This window comes from Aedes aegypti, chromosome 3, assembly GCF_002204515.2.
Source record: "Aedes aegypti strain LVP_AGWG chromosome 3, AaegL5.0 Primary Assembly, whole genome shotgun sequence".
In the NCBI taxonomy this organism is placed as follows: Eukaryota; Metazoa; Arthropoda; class Insecta; order Diptera; family Culicidae; genus Aedes; species Aedes aegypti.
In genome coordinates this window covers 335,395,241-335,419,924 of record NC_035109.1, presented here as the reverse complement: position 1 = coordinate 335,419,924, position 24,684 = coordinate 335,395,241, and the positions used below count along the sequence as shown (strand labels likewise).

The window sequence follows — 24,684 nt, the reverse complement described above, 5'->3', positions numbered from 1 at the left end:
GACGTTTACAAAAGTCCTTCTGAAAAAAATTCAAATCACAAATTGCGGCACAACTTCTTCTATGTTTTATTTTGCAAATTCTATTTCATGTCCCCAGATTATTTACGGAATTTACGGATTTATCTACGAAAAGTATCTTATAAGCATCTTTTGCCTTCGAATCTTCAGATAAAATTTGTTGAAAACTGTGCCTGGGAGTTTTAAACAAATTTCACTTTTGCTACCGAAAGAAGCATAGAATTTTAGCATAAGATATGTACCGTAAAATCGGGTGTAATTGATCAGAAGGGTGAAATTGATCATTGTATCACACGATTTTATTTCTTCGTAATGGAGCATAAATATCAATGTAAGCTGCAGTAAATGAACGTTGTTTGTCGTAACTATTGTCGAATTGTGTGTTGTGAAGTTTTTTGCGTTGAAGAATATTTATTTCTATGAAAATAATGTAAAATTTCAAAATCATGCACGGTGCAGTATTGACAAACACCTATAAACTTCTATTTCTAAGCAAGGATTTGAACATAGTATAAACCTGAAAGTTTGTGAGGATGCTTGAGATATATACGCAAACCAGATTTCATCACCAAAACTCGTACCAATTAGCTCAAATGGTAGAAATAATTGAATTTATGTTAGATACCATTGATTTCCTTAGAAAATTGCATACATTTAGGCGTTTTCCGCGTAATTCTTGAAATTTAACTATTCGTTATTTATATAAATATTGCATTGTTAAGATTTTTACAAGCATATTCGGATTCAGGGAGCTCAAGTTTATAATGTAGAGTTGTTTTGAAAACTAACAATAATGGCATTGACAAGTGATCAATTTCACCCCGAAATGAAATCCCCTGATATTTTATTTAAGAGATATTTGTTAACACTAAAATGACATTTGTTAGAAAATTTCGGTACATGAGTCGATGAGGCTCACCTTCGTACTTGTTTTCCTGCATTTAGTTGTTTGGCATTGTTAACATTATAGAAAACAGACTAGAAAAACCGTGAAAAATGATCAATTTCACCCGAAATTACGGTATGGCAAAAAACACCAAAATACCGCCAATATCTTCACGTTAAACTACTGCAGTTCTTCCACAATAGTTAAAAATAGTCCCTCCGAAACTATTGTTAGAAATTTCTGCAAGTTGGAAAACATTGGTTTTTACATTGATGTGTTCGCCATAGTATCATGAAACTTCTGAGTTCATGTAAAACATTTTTTATTATGTCATATGAAAAAAAAAAAACGCAGTAGGCCTCGCCACGAACGGATGCGTTTTCATCTGCTCGTCACGTTTTTTTTTCGCTTTCTGTGTGATGTTTTTCCGCGATTCCGCTGGTCACGGTGCTCCAATTACCGTTATTATCAAATAAAATATACCATCCAAACGGCAGTCGGCAGTTGGTTCCTGACGTTGTTTTGCACCTCTGAGCTGAATTTGAAAAAAATCTTTAGGCAGAATTTTGAGTTACGCCCTTTTGAAGTTTATATGACAAAAATCACATGATGTATGCCACTTTAACTTGCTTAAACAAAGAGATTATTATGAAATTTTGTAGTTTGGTTTTTTTTTCATCTGATTTAAGACACTGAAAAATACTTTTTTCTTAAATTTATCTAGACTGACATTTCAAAAGGGCCAATGCTATGTTCAGTTATTACTAATCAGCCAATACTCGAAACATGATATCTACCAATCAACTCCTGATAGTGATTTTAAGAAATGGTCCAAAGCATCCCCAGACAACCAAAATGTACGTATAACGAAAATACCTGGAGGCTTTGTATGTGCAAAATTTCACTTATAAGATGTCGCGAAAAGGCCTTCTACGTACAAAAGTGGAGGCGATATGCGTGCATATATTATGTGATGAATAGTAACATACAATGCGAGTGTTTGAATATTCAACCGAACTAACCTGTGATCTTATGCGACATAACTTATGATAACAAATGTTGATTTGACAGCTGCTACGAATTGGTTCGACTTACTTTGTACGAGTGTACGGGACAAAACAAAATGTACAAATGAACTCAGAAAAAAGTGTTTTATGCGAGGAAACTCATCAATCGGACGAGTTTATGCACGGTATTATGCGGGTTTGATGTAATTAGTATGAATAAACGAGTTATAACGTAAACTTTCATGCGATTTCTGGTTGTCAGGGTTCAAATATGTTTGAACAATTCTTGGACAGGATATCTAGATACGCCCTTTTGAAGTGTAAGGAAGTAATATTGCATGGTGAAATTCGTCCCATCTATAATCAACGGTTGGGTGCACACATAATCATTACACCTTTGCGGTTGTTCTTATTTCATTAAATTTAGCAAGTTGCAGAAAATTTACACGTACATATATTTTCTAGACTGACATTAGAAAAGGGCCAAAGTATAATTGAAATACATACAAATCAATATAGCTAAACAATGACTATATCAAAGTTGATCGTAACACTCGAAGTTCACATAGCTGTATGTATATCGTATATCTGTATTCTATTCAATTCTGTTCAATTCTTTTCTATTCTTGTCTGTTCTGTTCTATTCAATTCTACTCTACTTAAATTTATTTTATTCTGATCCACCCTACTTGTTCTTATACATATTTTTACAAATAGTCACTGTTGTAATCAACAACTGCGTGCAAATCATTTGAACGGTACACTTTCGAAGTTTGTAAGACTTTAACACTTCAGTCGTCGCGTTGTTGTATTTTGTTACAACAGTGGTGAAAAAACCTCACTCATCGTACACAGCATCAGCGTGGCGGTTCTGAAGGTAGCAAACCGCGCGACGACTGAAAGGTGAAAGCGCTGACAGGCCTGTGAAAAAGCGCTTCGCACAGACTCCGACACCTGCCCATTATGTCAGCCTAGCCCTCGACCTGTCGCATTGCAGAAGTATACATGAAACATGGTTATTTGATATTTCGAAGATTTCGGCAGACTCAGCTCCTCGCAGCTCCCGACAAACTTGATCATATTACCTTCAAAACTGGGATCCAGCTCGAATGAAAAACATTTAATACAAAATGCTCCAATTCTCGAAAACTTATTCAAATAGTCTCAAGTCAGAAAAGTGAACAAACTTACTTTATCGATCCACCGTGTTTCGCAGACGAAATTGCACACGTTTCACTCTTATCCAACACTTTTGGAACGTTTAATTCCGGAATTACAAAACGGCGTAAGTAAAAATTTCAACTTTCGCAACCCAACCGCTACTTTCACCGCTCCTTTGTATGCAGAGACAAAGTGACTTAACCACGAATCAAAACAAAAAAACTACTTGAGCCGATTTTACACTGGTAGAAAAACGTCGAAAGTAACTGAATGAAACGGCTAATCATTTTTTTATAATTATTTTTGTGGGAAATAATAGAAACTACCAAGTTTTTGAACGCGAGCTGATTGTATGCAAAATTTTAACGATGTACATGGCGAACAAAAAAAAATAAAAAAGAGATTTATTTTAAAACAGTTTTTAAAAACGGGATGTAATTCTTCTTAATTAATTTTCTCAAAACCGTATGAAAGTTACTTACGTCGATTTGAAAAAGTAATCGAGAATTCCTTAAAATACATAAAAAATTAACATATGTAAGTTAAAACCCTTATTTCAACTTACAGTGAAATAACCATTTGAAGCTTCATTTTCTTAGAGCATATAAGAAGCACGGAGGAGGAGTCAGAATCTGTGCATAGCTATTTTTCACAGACCTGGGAGCGCTTCAAAACCATACAAATATCGAGTTCGAGTGTTTCATCAACTTTGATATAGTTTGTTCAGCTATATTGATTTGTATATATTTCAATTATACTTTGGCCCTTTTCTAATGCCAGTCTAGAAAATAAGTGTATGTGTAAACTTTATGCAACTTTATGAATTGAATGAAATAAGAACAACCGCAAAGGTAAAATGATTGTGTATGCACCCAACCGTTGATTATAGATGGAACGAAATTCACCATGCAATATTCTTTCCATACACTTCAAAAGGGCTTATCTAGATATCCTGTCCAAGAATTGTTTAAACATATTTGAATGCTTTGGACAATTTCCTAAAATCACTATCAGGCATAAGATTGGTAGATTTCATGTTTCGAGTATTGGCTGATTAGTAATAACTAAAGATAGCATTGGTTCTTTTTAAAAATCGGTCTAGAAAAAAATTAGAAAAAAGATTTTTGCAATATCTTAAACCAGATGAAAAAAAAAAACAAAACTACAAAATTTTATTCTGTTTGTTTAAACAAGTTAAAGTGGTATGCATCATGTGATTTCTGTCATATGAACTTCAAAAGGGCGTAACTCAAAAATCTGCCTAAGAATTTTTTTCAAATTCAGCCCAGAGGTGCAGAACAATGTCAGGAATCAACTGCCGACTGCCGTTTGGATGGTATATTTTATTTGATGATAACGGTAATTGAAGCACCGTGCTGGTGGTTCGGCTGGTACTACGCCACCCGGATAGTTTTTGATTGTGAATTCTGTGAAGATTGTGTTGGATACAGTTTATGAATGTGCTAGTAGAAGATTGTTGTTTGTATGAAAGTGATAGTAGAAGATAGTAAATTTAGTGATTTGGCGAGTTTTTACGGTGCTGTGAGTCTACTGGATTTTAACGAGTTTGGGAGGAAACATTCTTTTCTGGAGATTGCAAGCAGCACATGATTTCAAAGGATCAATTCGGTGAGTCTGTTCCATTACAGAAGGAACCGTATTTCTTCTACCTTGTACTTATACTCTCTGTTTTTACGTTAGCATGATGAAGGAAAACAATTGATTCGATTATGTTGCTTGCTCCTGCGAGAGACGGAATCAGGATCAATCATGTTCAGTTCCGCGTAGTACCGTTTCGAAAAAGTATCGCGAAATGCATGATTCATCGGTTTTCTTGTCGGATTGCTTATCGGTCGCTTATCGCGGAATTAGCCGATGTTGTTACAACCGGTCGCTTATCGCGGTGGCTGATTTTTGTTTTTATTTTCAATCGCATTTTTTTCGGTTTGTCCGTTTTAGACAATCAGTTGTTTTGTATCAATTTGTATTATAACGCTTTTTTTTTGAGTAGTGTTTAGTCATCCGATTCTGTTGCTCGATTGTACGAGGGCTAGTTCCGTCGCGGAGTTGGTCATGCAAAGTGGCATTTTTTCTGGGCCGTTCGGTTTATGCGTTGTAAACATAAACATGTGCTACATCATCATTTCCTTCCCCTATCCCAAGTTACGGTAAAGATGGGCGTGGCCGGGAATAGCAATATTCATGGCTTTGGTATTCTTGTTTCAGAGTAGATCAAGGTTAACTCCCAAGCCTTGTTCCTGGAAGTATGCTAGATGAGACTATCAAAGAAAAAAACATGAATGGAGCTAGTATCCAATCTACGAAGTATACCGTAACTACGCTAACGCTAACATTTTCTTTTATGTCATATACCAATACCTGTAGTAAAAATTACATTCGCTTTAACGTTAATCATTGGTAAATTTTTGGTGTAAACCTACAAAAACTACGCAAGCTTTTTTTTTTGAGGTATATCGGCAGGGATTTCGTCAAAAAAGAATTATTTAATTTTTTTTCGCAGGAAATTCCTAGATGATTTTTGCTGTAAATTTCTCAAGCAATCCTTGAAGAATTTCTGAAAGATTTGTTGAAGCAATCTGAACAGAAACTTAAGGAAGAATCTCAAAGGCAAAATAGGAAAAACTGTTGGAGCACTTTCTGAATAAATTGTGTAAAGAATCCTTAAATGGTGATCTTGTAGACGATTTTGGTGATTCTTGAATTATAAATAAACTACAGGATTATATTTTAAACTAACAATTAGAATTTAAGTGTAATAAGTTTGTAGAGGACCTTCATGAAGAAATGTTGAAAATTCGGAACTCTTCAAGAGATTATTTTAAGTAATTTGATACAGATTAATCGAGAAAATTTTAGGTAAGATCAGAACGCCTGAAGAAACTACAGGAAAAAAATCTGTCGAATAATAACTACAAATCCCGGGAATAATTTTCCGTGGAAATCCCAGGAGAAACTCAGTGAAAACTGGTAAATGAGTTTTCAAAGAATGCGGAAAAGTACGGAAATAATTCATGCAAAAATCCTGGATGCCTGAAAAATTCGTGGAAAAATTGCAAAGGAATATTCCTCGTGAATCTTTGGAAGGATTCTTGAAGGATTTGTTTTACTTGATTAGACAAGGAACGAATATTTTCCGTAGTAAAAATTGAAATTTGCAAGTGTCGCTGATGTGCAGCAATATGAAACAAAATCTTTGCTAACTACGAAATTTGTGAAAATCGTGATTATTGCGACAAGAATTTGCTAAGCCCCTAGGCCACCTCCAGAAAAAAAATCTAGCTACGCCAATGGCAGTAGATTGCAAAAACATTTTGAATATTTTTCCTTCATACTTGCAAAAATGGAAGATTTCTCCTAATGCTTCCAAAATTCAACGTATAATATTTCCACATTAACCAAAAGCCCTTTATTTGAAACCTTCAAGTTGATATGTTGTCGCTATGAGAGGGGTTCCAATAAATTGATCAGATGAAGTTCAGTATCTAGGGCTCATGCTAGATCCAATTTTACTTTCAGAAAACATATTGAGTGCATGAAGCCAAATGTAACAAATGTACAGAAAACCAAAACTTTATCTTAAGAACAAGCTTTTAATCTTCATACAAATTTTCAGGCCAGCCATGCTGTATGCTGTACCAATTAGGAATAGCTGTTGTAATACCAGGAAGAAAGCTCTTTAAAAATAAAATTTTGAAAATGAAGCTCCTTTTATAGTACCAATGAGTTACATATAATATCCAATGTTGAAACATTGGAACAAATGTTTATAAAATTATCGATAATTTTAAACAAAAATCGCAAGAATCGTCTATTGCCACAATTAAGGGGTTTAGGTTAAGTAAGGTTTAGTTTTTTGAAAGCGTTTTTTTCTCTTATAAGTAAAATCAACTCACCTGTAAAAATTCTGAACTGCTACGGCAAATGAAATGTAATATGTCGTTAACAAAATGTTAATAAAAACTTAATTCATTTTTACCAAATTGGGATGGTACTGTTTTCTAACACAGAACACCTAGATAAGAAAATAATGTCATGTTTGGAATGATACTGATAAATAATAAAATACAGGAATGAAAGAATGAAGGAATGGAGGAATGAAGAAATGAAGGAGTGAAAGAATGAAGGAATGAAGGGATTTTCATTGCATTCCAAATTAATAACCCCAACCCGTTCAATCAACTACGAAATCCTCAACACGCACAACTGTCACTCTAGGAACCACTGGTCTTCCCCACACTTGAGAACCAGTGGTTCAGCGCAAATTTAAATCTGCGATAGTTTTTTTTTCTGCTCCCCACTCGCATGTCACGATCCTCTTGAATGGAGTGCTTTTTGTCTTCTCGTTTTTCAAACACACATGCCGCCTGGATTCCGCGAGGGCCTCACCGGCTGAGGATTTGTTCTTGCTTCAAGAACTCCACCGCGGGATGGGCGTCTTTCAGTTGGGCTCAAGAACTCAACCCGAACGGACGCGATCGCTTGGATGAGAAAGAAGTTTTGATTTTTCGTCCTGATTTGAGAAGATTAGTTTTTGTGCGAAGCCAGTGAAAATGGGTGATTTGATAGTGGGCAGCTCGAAGAACGATTTGGGTGCGATGGATTTCTACAAGGATTCGGTCGTTCTGATCACGGGAGGGACAGGGTTCATTGGAAAAGTGTTGATTGAGAAGTTACTGCGGTGTTTTGCGGTGAAGAAAATCTATCTGCTGCTTCGTGAAAAGCGAAACGTGAAAGCGAAAGATCGTGTGAAGGAAATTTTCCAGGAACCAATTTTCAACGTGATCAGAAATGGCCATTCGAATCCGGCGAGTGTGTTTTCCAAAGTGATTGCTATCGATACGAATTTCCAAAACGAGAAGATCATTAGTGCCCAAGATATGGAGTTGCTACTATCGGAAGTCACTGTCGTTTTCAATGTGATGGCTTCGGTAAAGTTTAATGAGAACATCGAGTCCGCTCTGGATACCAACGTAGTTTGTTCCCGGAAACTTTTCGATATTGTGGGTCAGATGACACAGGTGCGATCAGTCGTTCATGTGTCCACATTCTATTCCAACTGTAATCGATCGCGGATAGAAGAGCAAATTTTCGAAGACATACCTTTCGGTGGCTATAGTAATGTGTTAGAAATTCTCAGCCACCTGAAAGACAGCGAAAAGCAGCAACTGACCCCATCGATTCTGGGAACGATGCCCAACAGTTACACATTCAGCAAGAAATGTGCTGAAGCCATGATCCAGCAACAGTACGCCCACCTGCCTATTTGCATTTTCCGGCCTCCGGTGGTGACGTCGGCCTATCAGGAACCGATTCCTGGTTGGGTGGACAATTTCAACGGAATCTCCGGAATGTGCGTTCCGATGATTCAGGGAAAGTTCTACTGCTGCATGGCAGAGCGTGAAATTCCAAGCCATACGGTACCGGTGGATTACTGTGTTGCGGCAATGTTAGCCGTGGGAGCCGAAACAGCTAGCAGTAAAGGCGCTGCTGAACGAAAAGCAGTTCCTGTATACAACTATGCAACCGATGCGAATAATATACGATGGGGCGACTTTGGAAAATGGATCTCAAAAGGATGCGAAACACGGATAGGACGATTTTTAGGGTGAGTCATGGTCTACAGTCTTTCTTAGCATTAACATTATAAATAAATTTACAACCAAGTTTTTATTGAATTAATTAAAAACAATAATTTTGTGAATTAAACCGTTAGTACTAATTGTGAAATGAATCAGACTTTGTATTGATTGGTAAATATGAATTGTAAGAAACAATCTTGCTTCAATACCAAAAATTTATTACTACAGGTTAAACTTCAGAGACAATATTGTCGAACGGACACACAAATTTCAATAAAAATACAATCCCACTAATTCAATATTTTCGTAAAATAGAACTCTTGTCAATCAGTGAAAATCATTATTTTAGAAAAAAATAAAAAAATAATATAGTACGGTAGATTTACCAATAGCCGATCAGCTAAGAACAAACATTTGAATAAAATCGAATAATAAAGCCAGAGGTATTATTCTTACGTCACTTGAAAGCTTTTTTTTGGTCTTATTTTTGTAGGACTTATACTTTAAATTGTACATATTTCCTATGAAGAATAGATCAAGAGCTTTCGATTGTTAATAAATCTTTGAGCTGTTCACTGGACTACCTACAAGTAGATGAAAAATCTGAATTCAATACAATACCATTAAATTCCTAGAGTTTGTATCCTTTAACAGATACGCGTATTTCGACCTCAACTGTAAGGCCTACTACACGACACTAAAGACGGCCTTACAGTAGAGGTCGAAATATGCGTATGGTACATACAATGCTCCTGACCTTCACGGCAAAAATATTTTGCAACGGTTTTTAGCAAAACGTCAGTTGAAAGCAGTTGGGTGACAAGAAGTCGAATGCCAAAACTGCAAAAGGTTAGAACGCCGAGAACCAGATAATCATTTGCGCTGCAGACTTGATTGATTAGTCACTCGTTGGTGGTAGCCAATTGATCGAATTTTCAGCGAAAACAGTAGTTGTCTAGATTCGTACTCTTGGACGTCTTCAGTGCCGTGTATTAGGCCTTACAGTTGAGGTCGAAATGCGCGTATCTGTCAAAGGACTCTAGTGGAATTAAATGGTATAGCTAAATTCGGGGTTTGCGGTAGGAGTATGCTCAAACAGACTGCTCTTAGTTGTATGGAATTGATTGATCAATACCAAGCCTACCAAGTCTTATTTTTTCGTCGAATAGCTTAGTCCACCGAAAAGTCTCTGTTAGTCGTAATTGTCATAACTTTAAATATTTCATGTTGAGGAAAGAACCATCCACTATGAACGGGTCATCAGATATGCTCCCTTCTATATTTGGTCGGCGGTTCTTTTAAGCTACATCGTTCTCAGCATTTTTGACAATATGTATTTAGGCAAGAATGACCCAATTTCTCCTTCTTTTGGTTAAGTATCGTTCTTTCTAGTTCACTGAAGATTATAATTAATTGTTTCTGAACTGCTACACTTTTCGGGGAAAGGGGTATTTTCTGGAAAATGCCGTTTGATGAACTGGCTTTCGAGATAATTACATTCGGGGAAACGACATTCGCATAAAAGTTGCACAATCGAAAATCTCTCCCATTTCCACAATTACGAATTATTTGGTTGAGCGTTTTTGAGCACTGAGCAACGATTGTACTATTGAGTAAAGATTATTTATTTAAACAAGAATTTTGGTCATATTATAACTTACGTTGAGTACTATTACCATACCCTGGAATCTAGTACCAAAACAATAGACAATTTGAAAACTGGAAACTGGATTATTTTGCAACAGCCAAAACTGAGCAGAGGCATGTAATTTATCACGTTACAAATTAATAAATGGGCTAAAATGATGCCAACAGGATAGGAAAAAACTTCATTTTCAAAAATAAATTCAAGATTTTGCATATCCAAGGAATACATTGGTTTAGGTGTTATGGAAAAGGAAGAGTATGATTTCTTCACCGAGGATTGTATGAAACAAACAAAACGCACATCCTGTTTCTGTTCGGGATGAACCACTGCGACCAGTTTTCTTTGATCTTTTGTGGTATACCGTGGTGAATCAAAATCCGGACAGGACCAATATCCGGACACTCTAGTGAAATTCGTTAATTTTAATGATAAAAATCCTTCTGAACAAAAGAATATTGTTGCCGCGCACAATTTCAATTACCTTTAATCATTGTAACGTGAAATAAAATCAAGTTAGCCTTGTAAAACGTTGTTAAATACATAAAACAAAAGTCAGTGTCACTCGGACGCGTCTATTTTGAATATTGCTAAAAATCTAAGGAATTCTACGCACTGTACTTCCGCAATTCGGTGACGCGTTACGCGTTTGTTACGTATTCATTTTATGTGGAACACATTTTGCTGTGATTTGTTTGAGTTTTCTTCCAGTTGAGTTGAATAGTTTCGCAAAACTAATGGGAATACATATGATTCTGTGCTAAAAGAAGATTGTCCGGATACTGATACGCGTGGTGTTAAATCCGGACACAGTGATTGAGCAACAAGTTCTACGAGTTTTAATAACATATGTTTATTTATAATTGTTGGTGAACCTAAAATAAATGTTCAAAAGTGATATTTTTGTGATTCGGAATATAATTAACTTCAAATAAGTGTATATTGTGTTTGTTTATTGCGAGGAAACGATGCGCACACCACATCACCTTCTGAAGCCTTTTAAAATTGTGTTTCTAGCTGTTTTAGGAAACAATGACAAAAGAGTAACATTATCTAACACAAATCTATGATTTTATGTATCGTTATACCAAGGTATGTTTAGGTTTAATTGTTTTATATGCAATACAGCTGTGGTGATTTGAACGTCCGGAATTTGATGCATCAATGTCCGGATTTTGATTCAAGTGTCCGGATTTGTGAACACGACATGCTGCATAATTAACACAATTTTCGCTATATTTTCATAAAATTCATTGCTAATTTCATGTTTATCAGCAAGTTCTGGCCTAACTGTTAACATGTCTTAATAATAAGTTATAAAATACCAATTACCCAATTGTATACCCGCATTTGAACATCTGTACCACCTTAGGCGTCCGGGTATTGATGCAGCACGGTACCCTGTCCGTTGTTTAGTGCATGTCGTTCTACTCCATTACTATTGAGAAATAATAAAGTAGTCGTTTTTTATACAAATATCATTCTTTACCATTTTGCATAGAGCCTCTTTAGAAAAAGATACCGCTATTTATACCTTTTGGAGAAAACAGTTTGTCACCATTAAACTCTCAAAAGCGCTCCCCTTAATCAGGTTCGGCCACTAAGCTGGTTGAATGATACTGATTTTGACCATGCATCGGTACTCTAGCGTATCAAATTATTGCTTCTACTTATAAGGTTCAAAGTCGTTTTTTGAAACTGTGAACAGGTTTTATCGCATGAGACATTTAGATTCCTTGAAACAAAAAGCTTGTTTTAGAAGTTAAGAGTTCTGCTACTCCACTGATACGGAATCGTTTCCCTCTTAGATTTCAAAAGATAAACTCTTGAACTCGGAAAGAAATTGTCTCATGAGTTGAAACCAACCTCAGATGCTGATTGAGCCATTTTTCCACTTCGACCGCCTCATCATCTAGGACAAATAGGTGGGTCTTAGTGGCTTGTTACTCTCTTATACTCTTCCGACCCTAACTTATAAGTATTCACAAGAACAGATACAACAAGAGTACAATATGGTAGATCTTACCCCGTAACGCACCTTGAAAAGGTGATCTACCCGCGTTACGGGTAAAACGCACATACATAACTGTAAAACGCACATACATAACTAAATACCGTAAAACGGGGTAACTTTGATAGTTTTTTCGAAGAAAACTTGAATATTTATGCATGCTGTTTCAAAGAATAATAATTTATATTTTTAAAACAAGTACTGGCATCCTAGCTATCGATTGCAGTCGTTAGATTTCCAAAAGATTTATTATGAATGGATATATAATTTTTCATATAATCGAAAGTTGGTTTTCTGTTTTGGGGTAACTTTGATAATGGAGTATGAATCGAACAAAATTGAATGAATAACGAACATTTGTAGGGCATTGCATACCTCTAGGCGTTTAACGTTATATGGAAATTTCTGACTTAGATTACAAAAATGGTCCCAGTTTGTGAAAATGCTATTCGCTAAGAAATTTGAGACCGTATTCAAGTTCTATGATAACTAGGCTGTCAAAGATAAGTGGCCAACTATTCAAAACTACATCAAATAGTGATCGTAGAACAGATTGTTTGTAAGCGTTACGAAAATGCAAAAATTGTGTCAATTTTTAATATTCGTATAAAAAGCCTCAAATGCACTTGATTCCAATGAAAATAGCTCTGACATGAAGTGTCATACTAATACTCTTTACTTTTGCATTCGTTTTGCTTAACTGATTAACAGAAACTTCGTTATTTCGTTTAATATGTTGTGGGTCTCGCACTATCAAAGTTACCCGCATTATCAAAGTTACCCCGTTTTACGGTACATTTTTTTCATCATATAGGAAAATGTTCACATATCATTTTTGCATGTTAGAAAAAAATCTGTTTGTGCTAAGAGCTGGATAAGAAAACATGGTATATTCGAGTGCAAATTACCTCGTACCTCGTAGGTTACAGTGAAACATTCCGCCATTCTTGTGCGTATTGTAGATCTCCATCTTCGTCGGTCTTAGTAGGATATTTTTCATCTACAAATCTCAATAATTTTACTGAGCTCAGCAAAACAAATCGCTAAGAACCCAACAGCTGAGAATTCCGAGGTCGATTCCCAAATTTATGTGTCCTTATTCGTTATATCGAGAAAAGAAGCGAATATTAGAATACATTCTTGTGTCTCAGTGTGCGTGGATTTTGCTTAAAAACACAAGAGGCTTTCCAGTTGTTCTATTTTGTCGTCGTTGCCTCTAAGAATCATTAGAAAAAAAACAGTGTTTCATACAGAGAAAATTTTGTTGTCGACTGCTGGACTTAAACTACCATAAATCGCAATTTACTGTCATCTGTAGAAAGAAGACTAAGTTGTAGATGATTTCTTTACAAATATTCATAATGTTTAATTGATCATGAGAAATTTACAACCTAAATTTTACTTTGATATCATTCCAAGCAAAATATATGCCGCAAACTAAAACATTGTTTTAAGAAATGTTATACGTTATTACTTTGAACAATTAGTTATGTAAACTGTTAATCATCAACGCAAATTACGTTGGCCAACTTTGAATTCTTAAGAATAATAAAATACGTGAAATAGTGATCAATTTGCCTGGTTTACAGTACCGGTGATTATGATGAACGCCTATCCAGCTACTTCAAAACAAACTTCACTTATTGTGACTTTTTTACGATCATTTTTTGACATTTTAAAACAATCGCGAAGAAGACAACGGAAGGATGTGAATTGACTGCGGCGATCTACAAACGTAATGCTGGATTTTCAAACCATCACCTTTCGTAACGCACAATACATCTTGGTTTTACGGTAAATGGCTGGGCATGGCGTACCATTGGTACCTCGCGTACCTGCAGGAATAATATAGACCCCGTTGTGCGGTCCTTAGTCTCTTACCCAGCAACTCCTATCCCTACCTCCTCGTGGTTCTGGCTGGGGTACGAGTAACCTTGGGGAAGATCGGGTAACCAACCCCCTGTGGGAACTTTGGTCGTATGCTGACAGGGAAGGGGGGGTTTGCTTTTGCATCTGCAAGCATTGAGCGTCTGTACTCCATGTTAGGAGCGGCGCACAACAGCGTCTGTTCCCATGTCTGGGGCGGCTGATCATCGTCCGAGTGCCAGAGAAGGACTTTAAGCTTAACTGCGCACTATGGCCCTCCGAACATTTAGGGGGAATGGTCCTCCGGAAATATAAGCCAACCGTAAAAAGACATCAGCACTGGAACGTCAACGAGAGAATACGGACCGGAACAATCGGCAAGAACCACAGCGACGAAAATGGACTAGCAATTGGAAACTCGGTACGTGGAACTGCAAATCTCTCAACTTGATTGCACGGATAAAAATCTGATCCCCACACCATGATTTACAAATCATGAAATTCATAAATTGGTTAGGTCATAATATCAGGATCAGGGATTGAATCCTGAGAAAATTGAGAGAATCTCTCACGTATCGCTCTCTGTAACTATCATAACATGCTGCACGTTACGAAAGACTGTTTATCGTATACTGCTACAACTTTGATCAGATTGGGGGATAGTAGTGCATGATAAAACCCCTCTAAACATGCTCCAAGCCTGGGGGACACTATTGCTATTGGAAGTTTGTGAATTGTTTATCGTGCCAGTAAAGAAAAACACCTATCCCCAACGGTAAACAAGCGAGAAAAATGGATTTTATCATCGCTCTCTCGTTGGGGCTCTCGCTCGCTGCTTCCATTTATCAGACTTGTTACACCTTGCGATACAATGACGATCGTGGACCGCAACAGATGGGATGTTTTTCTTTGCTTGCTTTGATCGTGCTTCATTCTCAAATGAGAGCGAATCCTGCAATGCCTGATCAGGATCACAAATCATGGTTCCTGGAGTCATAATCATGATTCCTCATAAGCGTAACATCCATTGTGAAAACACTAAGCGGCGCACTTTGCTTCATCTCATTCGTATCGATCGCTCTGAATTCAAGATGACGAAGCGGTTGAGTGGTAGAGTACGTGGCTTACAATCGGAAGGTTCTTGACTCGAATCTCAATGTATGCTATTTTTAACTTTTTTTTTATTTTGTCGATCATAACCAGAGCTGCGGCAACACACGCGAGCTGGGAACAGCTTGCATAGTGATGGGTAAAATGCAAAGGCGCGTGATCGGGTGGAGGCCGATCAATGAACGAATGTGTAAGTTAAGAATCAAAGGCCGATTCTTTAACTTCAGCATAATCAACGTGCATAGCCCACACTCTGGAAGCACTGATGATGACGAGGACGCATTTTACGCGCAGCTCGAACTCGGGTACGACCACTGCCCAAGCCACGACGTCAAGATCATCATAGGAGATTTGAACGCTCAGGTTGGTCAAGAGGAGGAGTTCAGACCGACGATTGGAAAGTTCAAAACGGCCTACGACTGATAGATTTTGCCGCCTCCAAGAATATGACCATTCGTAGCACCTATTTCCAGCACAGCCTCCCGTATCGGTACACCTGGAGATCACCTCTGCAGACAGAATCGCAAATCGACCACGTTTTGATCGATGGACGGCACTTCTCCGACATAACCGACGTCAGAACCTATCGTGGCTCTAACATTGACTCCGACCACTACCTGGTGATGGTGAAACTGCGCCCAAAACTATCCGTCATCAACGATGTATGGTACCGACGCCCGCATCGGTACAATCTAGCGCGACTGAAACAACCGAATGTCGCCAATGCGCACGCGCAGCATCTTGAGGCAGCGTTGCCCGATGAAGGCGAGCTCGATAGGGCCCCTCTTGAGGACTGCTGGAGGACAGTCAAAGCAGCTATTAACGACGTTGCCGAAAGCACTGTCGGATATGTGGAACGGAGCTCAAGAAACGATTGGTTCGACGAAGAGTGCCAGGTGGTTTTAGAGGAGAATAATGCAGCGCGGGCTGCAATGCTGCAGCATGGTACGCGACAAAATGGAACAAAATTTGGAACCCAAAGAATCCGGAAGTTCATATGATTAGTTGTAAAATTTGACTAAATACTGAGATAACTGAAACATTTTTTTCCGATGACCTCCACCACAAGCATTACGTTAATGCTGAGTACGAAAAGTGAGGCTCTTTCACCTGTGTTGTAAAACATACAAAAATAACATATCTAAATATTCGACTAACTTTCCACACGAAAACTTCAGTTTATTATTCAGAAAAGGCAAGAAAAATCCGTTTTTCATGATTTTTTCATTAATTTTTTCAGGGGTACAAGAATTAAACAAAGAGACACAAAAATATGCTGGTTGCGCCACTGATCTGTAGTGATGCTAAAACGATATACCGTTCCCGAGAAAAGATTGAAATCATATTGAAAACTAATTTTGATGTCGTGATGTCGCAAATTTTGATAACTCAGCTTGTTGTCATTTTGGTCGTTTTAAGAGTAAAAATATCAAAACTGAGAGCAGTAAAAAGGTTCTCATAAATTCAAATTGAAAATTATTTTTGCTATCAGTTACAGCAAATTGAAAACTGTTTCTGCTATCATGGACAGCTAATTGAGAACTCATTCAGATGTACATATTTTCGATTAATATTGAAACGAGTATGTGAATTTATTTGGTCGTAGACTAAATAATAATTCTTATATTCTCATAATGTTTATGCAACTAGCAAGAATAAATTTATAAATAAAAAAAATGAAAACATCATCAAAAAATTAAAATAAATGCAGAACGAAAACAAAGTATAATATCGAATATTTCAATGGCAAATTGAAATCAAATTATGATATCAACTTGATGCTGAAAACTAGATATGTTTTCGATTTGCTTTCTTTTTGATGTTGGACTTTGCTCGGGTTTTGTCTCAAATTCCGAACAGATTCATATTTCGAACACTCGGTTTTTGTATGGCGGTTTAGTTGAAACGTTTCGCTGAAATATGTCATCAAATCACAAGGAAATAGCAGTCAATTGCAATTCAAATTCACCGTCCTCCAATCTATTTTATACCTCGGGAGTAGTCATGATTCTCTAGATCGAGACCAGTAGAACCAGCTCAGGTAAATTTAAATAAACATTTTCATCGGAAACATTTTCACATATATCAGCTTATTTATGCCAATCAGATGCATTTGAAGTCACTGTTGTCCTTAAGTTTTCGGAATATTAGTCAAAACGGTATAAAACGTTCGTATTGCAATAATCGTCCCGTCTTTCATAAGACAAATGTAAAAATTGCGAAGAAATTCGCAGCGTGTATTTTCAAAAAACTATTTAGGTTGTTACAAACTGAATGGTTAACGAATTAATAAAGTTTGAATTTTATGAACATCAGTTTTTCTTTCAAGCCCTAGCATCAGATATAAAAAAACGGTAAACTTAAAATGGCTCTTCAAAAATGTTTCTTTCTTTCTTGTTGTTGCATCTCACATCGAATGATTGACTGCAGTTAACAGGGCAAACAAACATCTAATACTAAGCTTTGTACAAAAAATATGGTATGTCAATTTGTACAGGTATGTTCCGTTTTTATCACGTTCCGATTTCGTCAACAAATTATTCCGTTGTTGATAAAAAAACACAGAAACATTTTTTTTTAAATGCTTGTAATACAAACATAAAACTTATTTTGAAGCAATTCAAATGTTTTTCCATATCTTCAGGGTTGAATTCTTGACATTATGCTGGTGTTGAGCACCTACGATATATGGTAGGTGTCAAGTCTGATACCATTGAATAAAGGGTTGACTTCTTCCTATACGCTTATCAATTAGAGTTCTTAAGCTTAGCATGGGCTGCAGGAAAAATCGACGCATGCTTCAACAGGAATTTCCATACAATAAGTTTGCATCGCGGAAGAGGGCTGAAATGGCTGACAATTCGAGAAACTATTGATACTAGACGTTCCCATCCCAAATTTGCTGGGATCTTGATCTTTGAGCAGACACCTCTTCTCCACGTGCAGACCAACAGATTAATTGGTCGGTGTTCAGACACACCGAACCAAGTGCTTTTTAATGGTTTCAGGAAAACGTACCCGAGGCATTTGAAATGTAGAAATGTTGGCATCATTCGCTGTAATAATGTAAGTTAACTATTTGATAATACATCTCCCCAGCAACATGCATGTTATAATTGTGTATTATTAACTGATATATGACCAAAACTAGTCATATCTTCTTCTTTCTGGCGTTACGTCCCCACTGGGACAGTGCCTGCTTCTCAGCTTAGTGTTCTTATGAGCACTTCCACAGTTATTAACTGAGAGCTTACTATGCCAATGACCATTTTTGCATGCGTATTTCGTGTGGCAGGTACGAAGATACTCTATGCCCTGGGAAGTCGAGAAAATTTCCAACCCGAAAAGATCCTCGACCGGTGGGATTCGAACCCACGACCCTCAGCTTGGTCTTGCTGAATAGCTGCGCGTTTACCGCTACGGCTATTTGGGCCCCCAAAACTAGTCATATATGAGTTGATAATACTACCCAGACAACCAAAATGTACGCATAACGAAATCACCTGGAGGCATTGTATGTGCAAAATTTAACTTATAAGATGTCGCGAAAAGGCCTTCTACGTACAAAAGTGGAAGCGATATGCGTGCATATATTATGTGATGATCAATAACATACAATGCGAGTGTATAAATATTCTACCGAAATAATCTGTGATCTTATGCGACTTAACTTATGATAACAAATGTTGATTTGACAGCTGCTACGGATTGATTCGACTTATTTTGTACCAGTGTACGGGACGAAACAAAATGTACAAATGAACTCAGAAAATAGTGTTTTATGCGAGGAAACTCATCAATTTGACGAGTTTTTCTGCGGTGTTTTGCGGGTTTGATGTAATTAGTATGAATAAACGAGTTATAACGTGAACTTTCTTGCGATTTCTGGTTGTCTGGGTACATTATAACATGTGTGTTGCTCGGGCTGTATCAAAACAGCATCGGAAAAATCAAAATCAATGGAGTCCTTAACGTATCTTTAGAACACCGAAATATCATCTAGTCCGGTCTGTCTGAACACCGACCAATTAAGAGTCTTATACCAACATAATAACCAGCTAATAACTTAACAAAAAAGTTTCTAACCAAAAAAATCTAATTTATTGATGCTTGTCCTGGAGTTTGTACACTTTTGTGAAGTTGATGATTTTATTTATTATTAGTTTTACTTAATCTAGAACCTAGAACTAAAGTTTATTTTAGTGCCAGGCTATTCGTGATCTAACGCAAAGCAAAAAGGCGAAGGTGACGCTGTTCTAGAATGGCGATTAGTGCAATCCCAGTCGAAGTTGGTAGTAATATCATTAGGAAGAAAATTTCCACAGTCATTTTACTCATAAGATTTTGGCAATTCAAAGCACAGCATTTAATCGCCAATCGGATGTGATCAAAAATGCAAAAAAAAAATGTATCTTGGCAAAAAAGCTCTCAGTTGATAACTGTGGAAGTGTTTAGAACACAGAACACAGATAGCTCTTTCTCAGTTGGGATGTAATGCTATAAAAAGCAGAAGAATTTTTTTTGAAAAAAAAAAATGATCAGTTTGACCCACTTGTAGCTATTTTCACAAATACGTCCCATCTCATGATGCAAGGCATATTTATGGTTTTAATATTCCGTATTACATTCAATGGCAAAGAAAGCTCTAAGTTAATAACTGTTAAAGTGCTCATAAGAACACTAAGCTGAGAAGCAGGCTCTGTCCCAGTTGGGACGTAACGCCAGATAGAAGAAGATTACATTTATTGGAATTCTGACCAAGAAAACTAAAGCTACCAATAATTCATCGCAGAATCGTATTGATTGATTGGAGTCTGAAATTTATGTTTATAACGAACCTATAAGAATGAACAATCTAAATGCTCCTGACTGCTCCTAAACATCAATACTGTACATTTATATGATGAAAATGTGTATTATCCTGATAAAACTGAAATTTTCTGTTGAAACTTGTAAAATATTTTGTCAAAGAAAATTATTCCGTTTTCGTCACGGTTCCGTTTTTGTCAACTGAAAATTGCCGATCGTGTTGATAAAAACGGAACATACCCGTATATGGATTTTTGTATTGTAGAAATATGGATCGATATGCATCTTCAGGGGCTCATTGGCAATCCGCAGGACTCTAAAGCATCTCGCTAGGAATCTACAGGATCCCACCTAGGATACTGCGGATCTCGCTAAGAAATGCGCTAGAATTGACATCTGCTCAAGAGCTCAGTAGGAATTTTGAGGATATCGCTTAGATCTTAAGATTTCGTTGCGAAATTCTCAAATTCACAGGTTGCCGTTAGCAATTCCTGAATTCAACAGGGATCTTCAGAATCGTAGAAGTTTGGCCAGAAATACTCAAAACCTCACTAGAAATCCAAAGTATTCAACTAGAAATTCACAGGACGCCCTAAAAAACTTAGGAGTTTACTTGAAACTTTATGTAACTTTATGAATCCGCTGAAAATTTTCAGAAGCCCACTAGAAAAAATAGGATTTCGTAAGGATTCTCTAGAGTAGAGATGTGAAACTTCTAGTTACAGCTAGGGATCAACAGGATATCTAAAGCGGTTCGTATCTTGGTATAGTATACTCCGGCCTGAACACTACAGGTATGAAATGTTAGATCTAAACTGAAGAGGAACCCAGCTCTAATTAATAATGCAGAAAGATCGACATACACACTCATACCACAGCAAACAGCTCCATGACACAACTGTACACAACTGTACTGTTTTTTTATTTGCAATTAGGGCCGCATGTTATGCGGTTGAAATTTATGATTAAAACTCTCCGTGAGCCATAGAGTTTTTGATGCTCTTGTGTAAGCGCATGTGCCCACTTGAGTTTTCTGGTAGGTGCTAAAACTAACAAAAATCACTTTTCTTCTGGGACAGCTCGTTTAAACAAGAACCAGATGTCCCAGAAGAAAAGTGATTTTTATTAGGTTCAGCACCCATAGGAAAACTAAAGTGGGCTGGTCTCATGAATGCCTGAGACAAGATGTTTGAACTCCAGTTGAGATACGGTGGTAGTATTTAGTATGACAATAGGTTTCTATGTTTATCGAGTAATTACGATCATAATCTTATTAACAATAAATTACGTTCACTCATTACAGGCGGTATGCCCTGGTTCTGACCAGCTCCCGGTTCCTTCGGCAGATGTTCGTCTGGTGGTTCGTCCTGCAAGCCATTGCCGCTGATTTGCTGCTGGTGTTAGTGGGAAAGAAACGACAGTGAGATATCTATTTTCACAATATTCTTATAAGCCCTGAGTTAACAATCTTTTCCTTACAGGCACCTACAAATGTTAAACCGGGTATTTGCCCTCGAGGACGCAGCTCGCTACTTTGCCATGCACGGATGGACCGTCCAGAATGATAACATGCGTCGAGTATTGAATCGGTTAAGCGATAAGGAACGATCGTTATTGAAGTTCGATATCGATCGGTTGGATTGGGGAGATTACTTTAGGAATTTTCTACCGGGTATAAAAGCGGCTCTGGCTAGGAGTTATCAGCGAAGACAGAGCAGAGGTGCGGCTTGAGATGGTATGGGGGCTACGTAATGTGGACTTTTTTTTATTTCGAAACATGTTAATGATTAATCAATCTGTAAAGGTTTGTTGATGAGCGCCATATTTCATAGAGTATCACATCCTTCAATGTTCAAGTGGGGCTTACGATTTTAGAGTTGTTTGTGAAGCAGTAGAGAAATCCCATCGACGCAACTTTTGATGTATTGCGGCCAATCCACATCGTCAAGATCGAAGTAAAACATCTCCAGCTCCTTTTCGTTTAGATGCCGCTTCAAGTTAATTAAGTTTTTATTGTAACTGCTCCATGAACGGCACATTGCAAAGGCAACTGCTTGATTGTACGAGGCAAAATGCTTCAATGATCGTCGGTAATGGTAACTGAAATTGAGGTTCGAAATGTGTTAGATAAACTTGAAGAACTTAGAAATCGTTAGAAGGAACTTACTGATCTCTTCCGTTAGCTCCCTTTAACCTAACGGTTACAAGATCTTTCAATCCAGCATACCAGTAACAGAGATGCAGCAGATAATAGTAGATCCATTTGGTCGTAGTAGATGTGAATAGGTATTTCCTGAAAAGATTGAACTATACTTAGTAGCTATACGATATCTTTCTTCCAAACAATTGGCGTTACCAATCCCATCTCTGCCAAAAACTTGACCTGCTTTCAGCCATATATCGTAGCACATCTCCATTAGTACATTTGCTCATTTTGCTAACGTGATTATAAACGGTCAACTCTGGTTCACTTTGACAGCAGCTGGATCGCCGTAGTGAGACGTCGTATCCGCAAACCAACATTGCGTTTACACAGCAATCCAGTGGAGCGTTGTTGCTGATTTGATTCAAATCTCCCAAGATCACCCGTCCAACTCCATCAAACTTACTGCTGATGAAGGAGCCCACTCCGAACATGTTGTCCGTCCAACCTGGTTGGGGCTCCCGGTATGTTGGAGATACTGTCGGGTGATGAAATTGTTGTAGATTTCATTCGAAACTTGTCCGACGTTCAAACTTACCAACAGGCGGTCGGTACACTCCAATCGGCAAGTCTCCAGCAAATTCCTTCTGAATCATAATTTCCGCAAGCTTTTTGGTAAAAGTGTACGTATTCGGGTAATCACCCAGCATGCTATCCCTGATATTTTCACATTCTTCACTAGATAAACTAGTCAACATCTTCATGCACAACTTGTAGCTCCCGAATGGCAAATCATCAGCGATCTTCTCGTCCACAAAATTCTTGGTACACTCACTGTAGAACGTAGACGTATGTACGAATGACCTCAAGTTTGGGAAACTCAGACACCACTTCAACATGTATTTCCCAATCAGCACATTAGTTTGAAAAGCCTCCTTCAAAGGACGATTGAAACTGACATCTGCCACGCAGTAAAACACTGATTCCACCTCTTTCTGCAACATCTCAGCAACGTCGTCATCTAACCCAAAGCACTCCAAATCATAATCAACCTCGACAGCTTCCACTTTCTTCACTTGTTCCCGCATTTGATCGAACAAGCGATCTTCCAGCAATTGCCTCAAACGATCTTCCGCACAGACCCCACACTTCTTGCGAACCAACAAATACACTTTCTTCACGTCCAAGCTCCTAAGGATCTTCTCCAACAATGCTTTCCCCACGAATCCTGTCCCACCGGCCACCAGGACCGTAGATCCGCGGTAGAAGTCGAGAACTTTGTTGGATCGTGAATCGCAGAACATGGTGCCGCTCACTAATTGCCGTTCCTTTGGAGTGATTTGGTTTTATACAATCTGCAGAACAAACCACGGCATCGGAATCCCGGAGTGATCATGCGTGATCGCTATGCATCAACCCCCAAAGGAGCGATCCGACCGGTGTGGGTTGAACGATTTATCACGGCAGATAAAGTACATCCACATGGTGGTAGGTATGCGGCGAATGTGACGTTCTGCTCTTGCTCGTTATTAATTGCCGTACGCCAGCAGAAGGGTGTAGTTGTCCGAAGAGCACACGGAAGCTAATGGTAATTTGACCAACGGTGCATGCAAGTTCTAGCAGGTGATGCAACAGTAGATTGTAACGCGGATATAATGCATCCAAAGGGCATTGGTTCTCACAGGAATTGCCTTTTTTTATTGATTTTTGAGTAATAAAATTTTCAAAAGATGCAAATTTTAATAGAGTAATAAAAAATGAAGGCTGTTTCTTGAATAAATCGATACATATAGTTAAGTATGCGAAAGATTGCTTAGGTATCTAGAACTTGAACAGTATTCATTTGTCTTGTAGGTTAGGGGCCTAAATAGTCATAACGTTAAACGCGCAGCTATTCAAAAAGAACATGCTGAGAGACCGGTAGAGGATCTTTTCGGGTTGGGAATGTTCTTGGTAAATGGTGAATTAGCAAAGAGGGCTTTCAGTTGATATCTTTGGTAATGCTCAAAAGGACACTGAGCTGAGAAACATGCTTGATCTTAATCAGGCCTGGATTAAGGGTGTGCTAAGGTAATTTTGCTATGGTTTATGGCTTTGCATTAGGCCGCCCCTTTTTTTCGAAAATAAGAAATGTTACAAGTTCGTTGTTGTAAACTGCTCGTTTTTGTAAGAAAAAATCAGGTTAAAAGTTTTCAACGCGGAGCACTGTTTGGTTCTCAAGTTTTGTGCTTTTGAAAATTGTGTACGGTGAACAAAAGTTAATTTCTTGCTGCATGATATTTTGCAATAATCTTTTGATCAAGTTTTTGTAAATGTAAGGCTGTCTTTGAGCATTAGGTGTATGTTTTTGTTTTATATGCCATGTTAGATTTCTGGTGAAACTGACAGTTGTACCTCTTGTTATTTCATGTGCCGTTTATAAAATGCG

At 37.6% G+C, this 24,684-nt stretch overlaps 2 protein-coding genes across 2 annotated transcripts; one reads left to right on the top strand and one right to left on the bottom strand.

The window, feature by feature from the left end:
* The first annotated feature begins 7,447 nt into the window (after positions 1-7,447).
* On the top strand, positions 7,448-21,916 carry LOC5567186 (fatty acyl-CoA reductase wat). Its single transcript, XM_001651565.2, has 3 exons — positions 7,448-8,698; positions 21,417-21,533; positions 21,595-21,916. The coding sequence occupies exons 1-3, from the start codon at positions 7,644-7,646 to the stop codon at positions 21,842-21,844; spliced, it is 1,422 nt and encodes a 473-aa protein (XP_001651615.1). The 5' UTR covers positions 7,448-7,643; the 3' UTR covers positions 21,845-21,916.
* A 549-nt stretch (positions 21,917-22,465) lies between these two features.
* LOC5567187 (fatty acyl-CoA reductase wat) lies at positions 22,466-23,637 on the bottom strand. The gene is made up of 2 exons (XM_021850823.1): positions 22,855-23,637; positions 22,466-22,794 (listed from the first exon to the last, which is right to left on the bottom strand). The coding sequence occupies exons 1-2, from the start codon at positions 23,558-23,560 to the stop codon at positions 22,466-22,468; spliced, it is 1,035 nt and encodes a 344-aa protein (XP_021706515.1). The 5' UTR covers positions 23,561-23,637.
* Between the last annotated feature and the right edge of the window lie 1,047 nt (positions 23,638-24,684).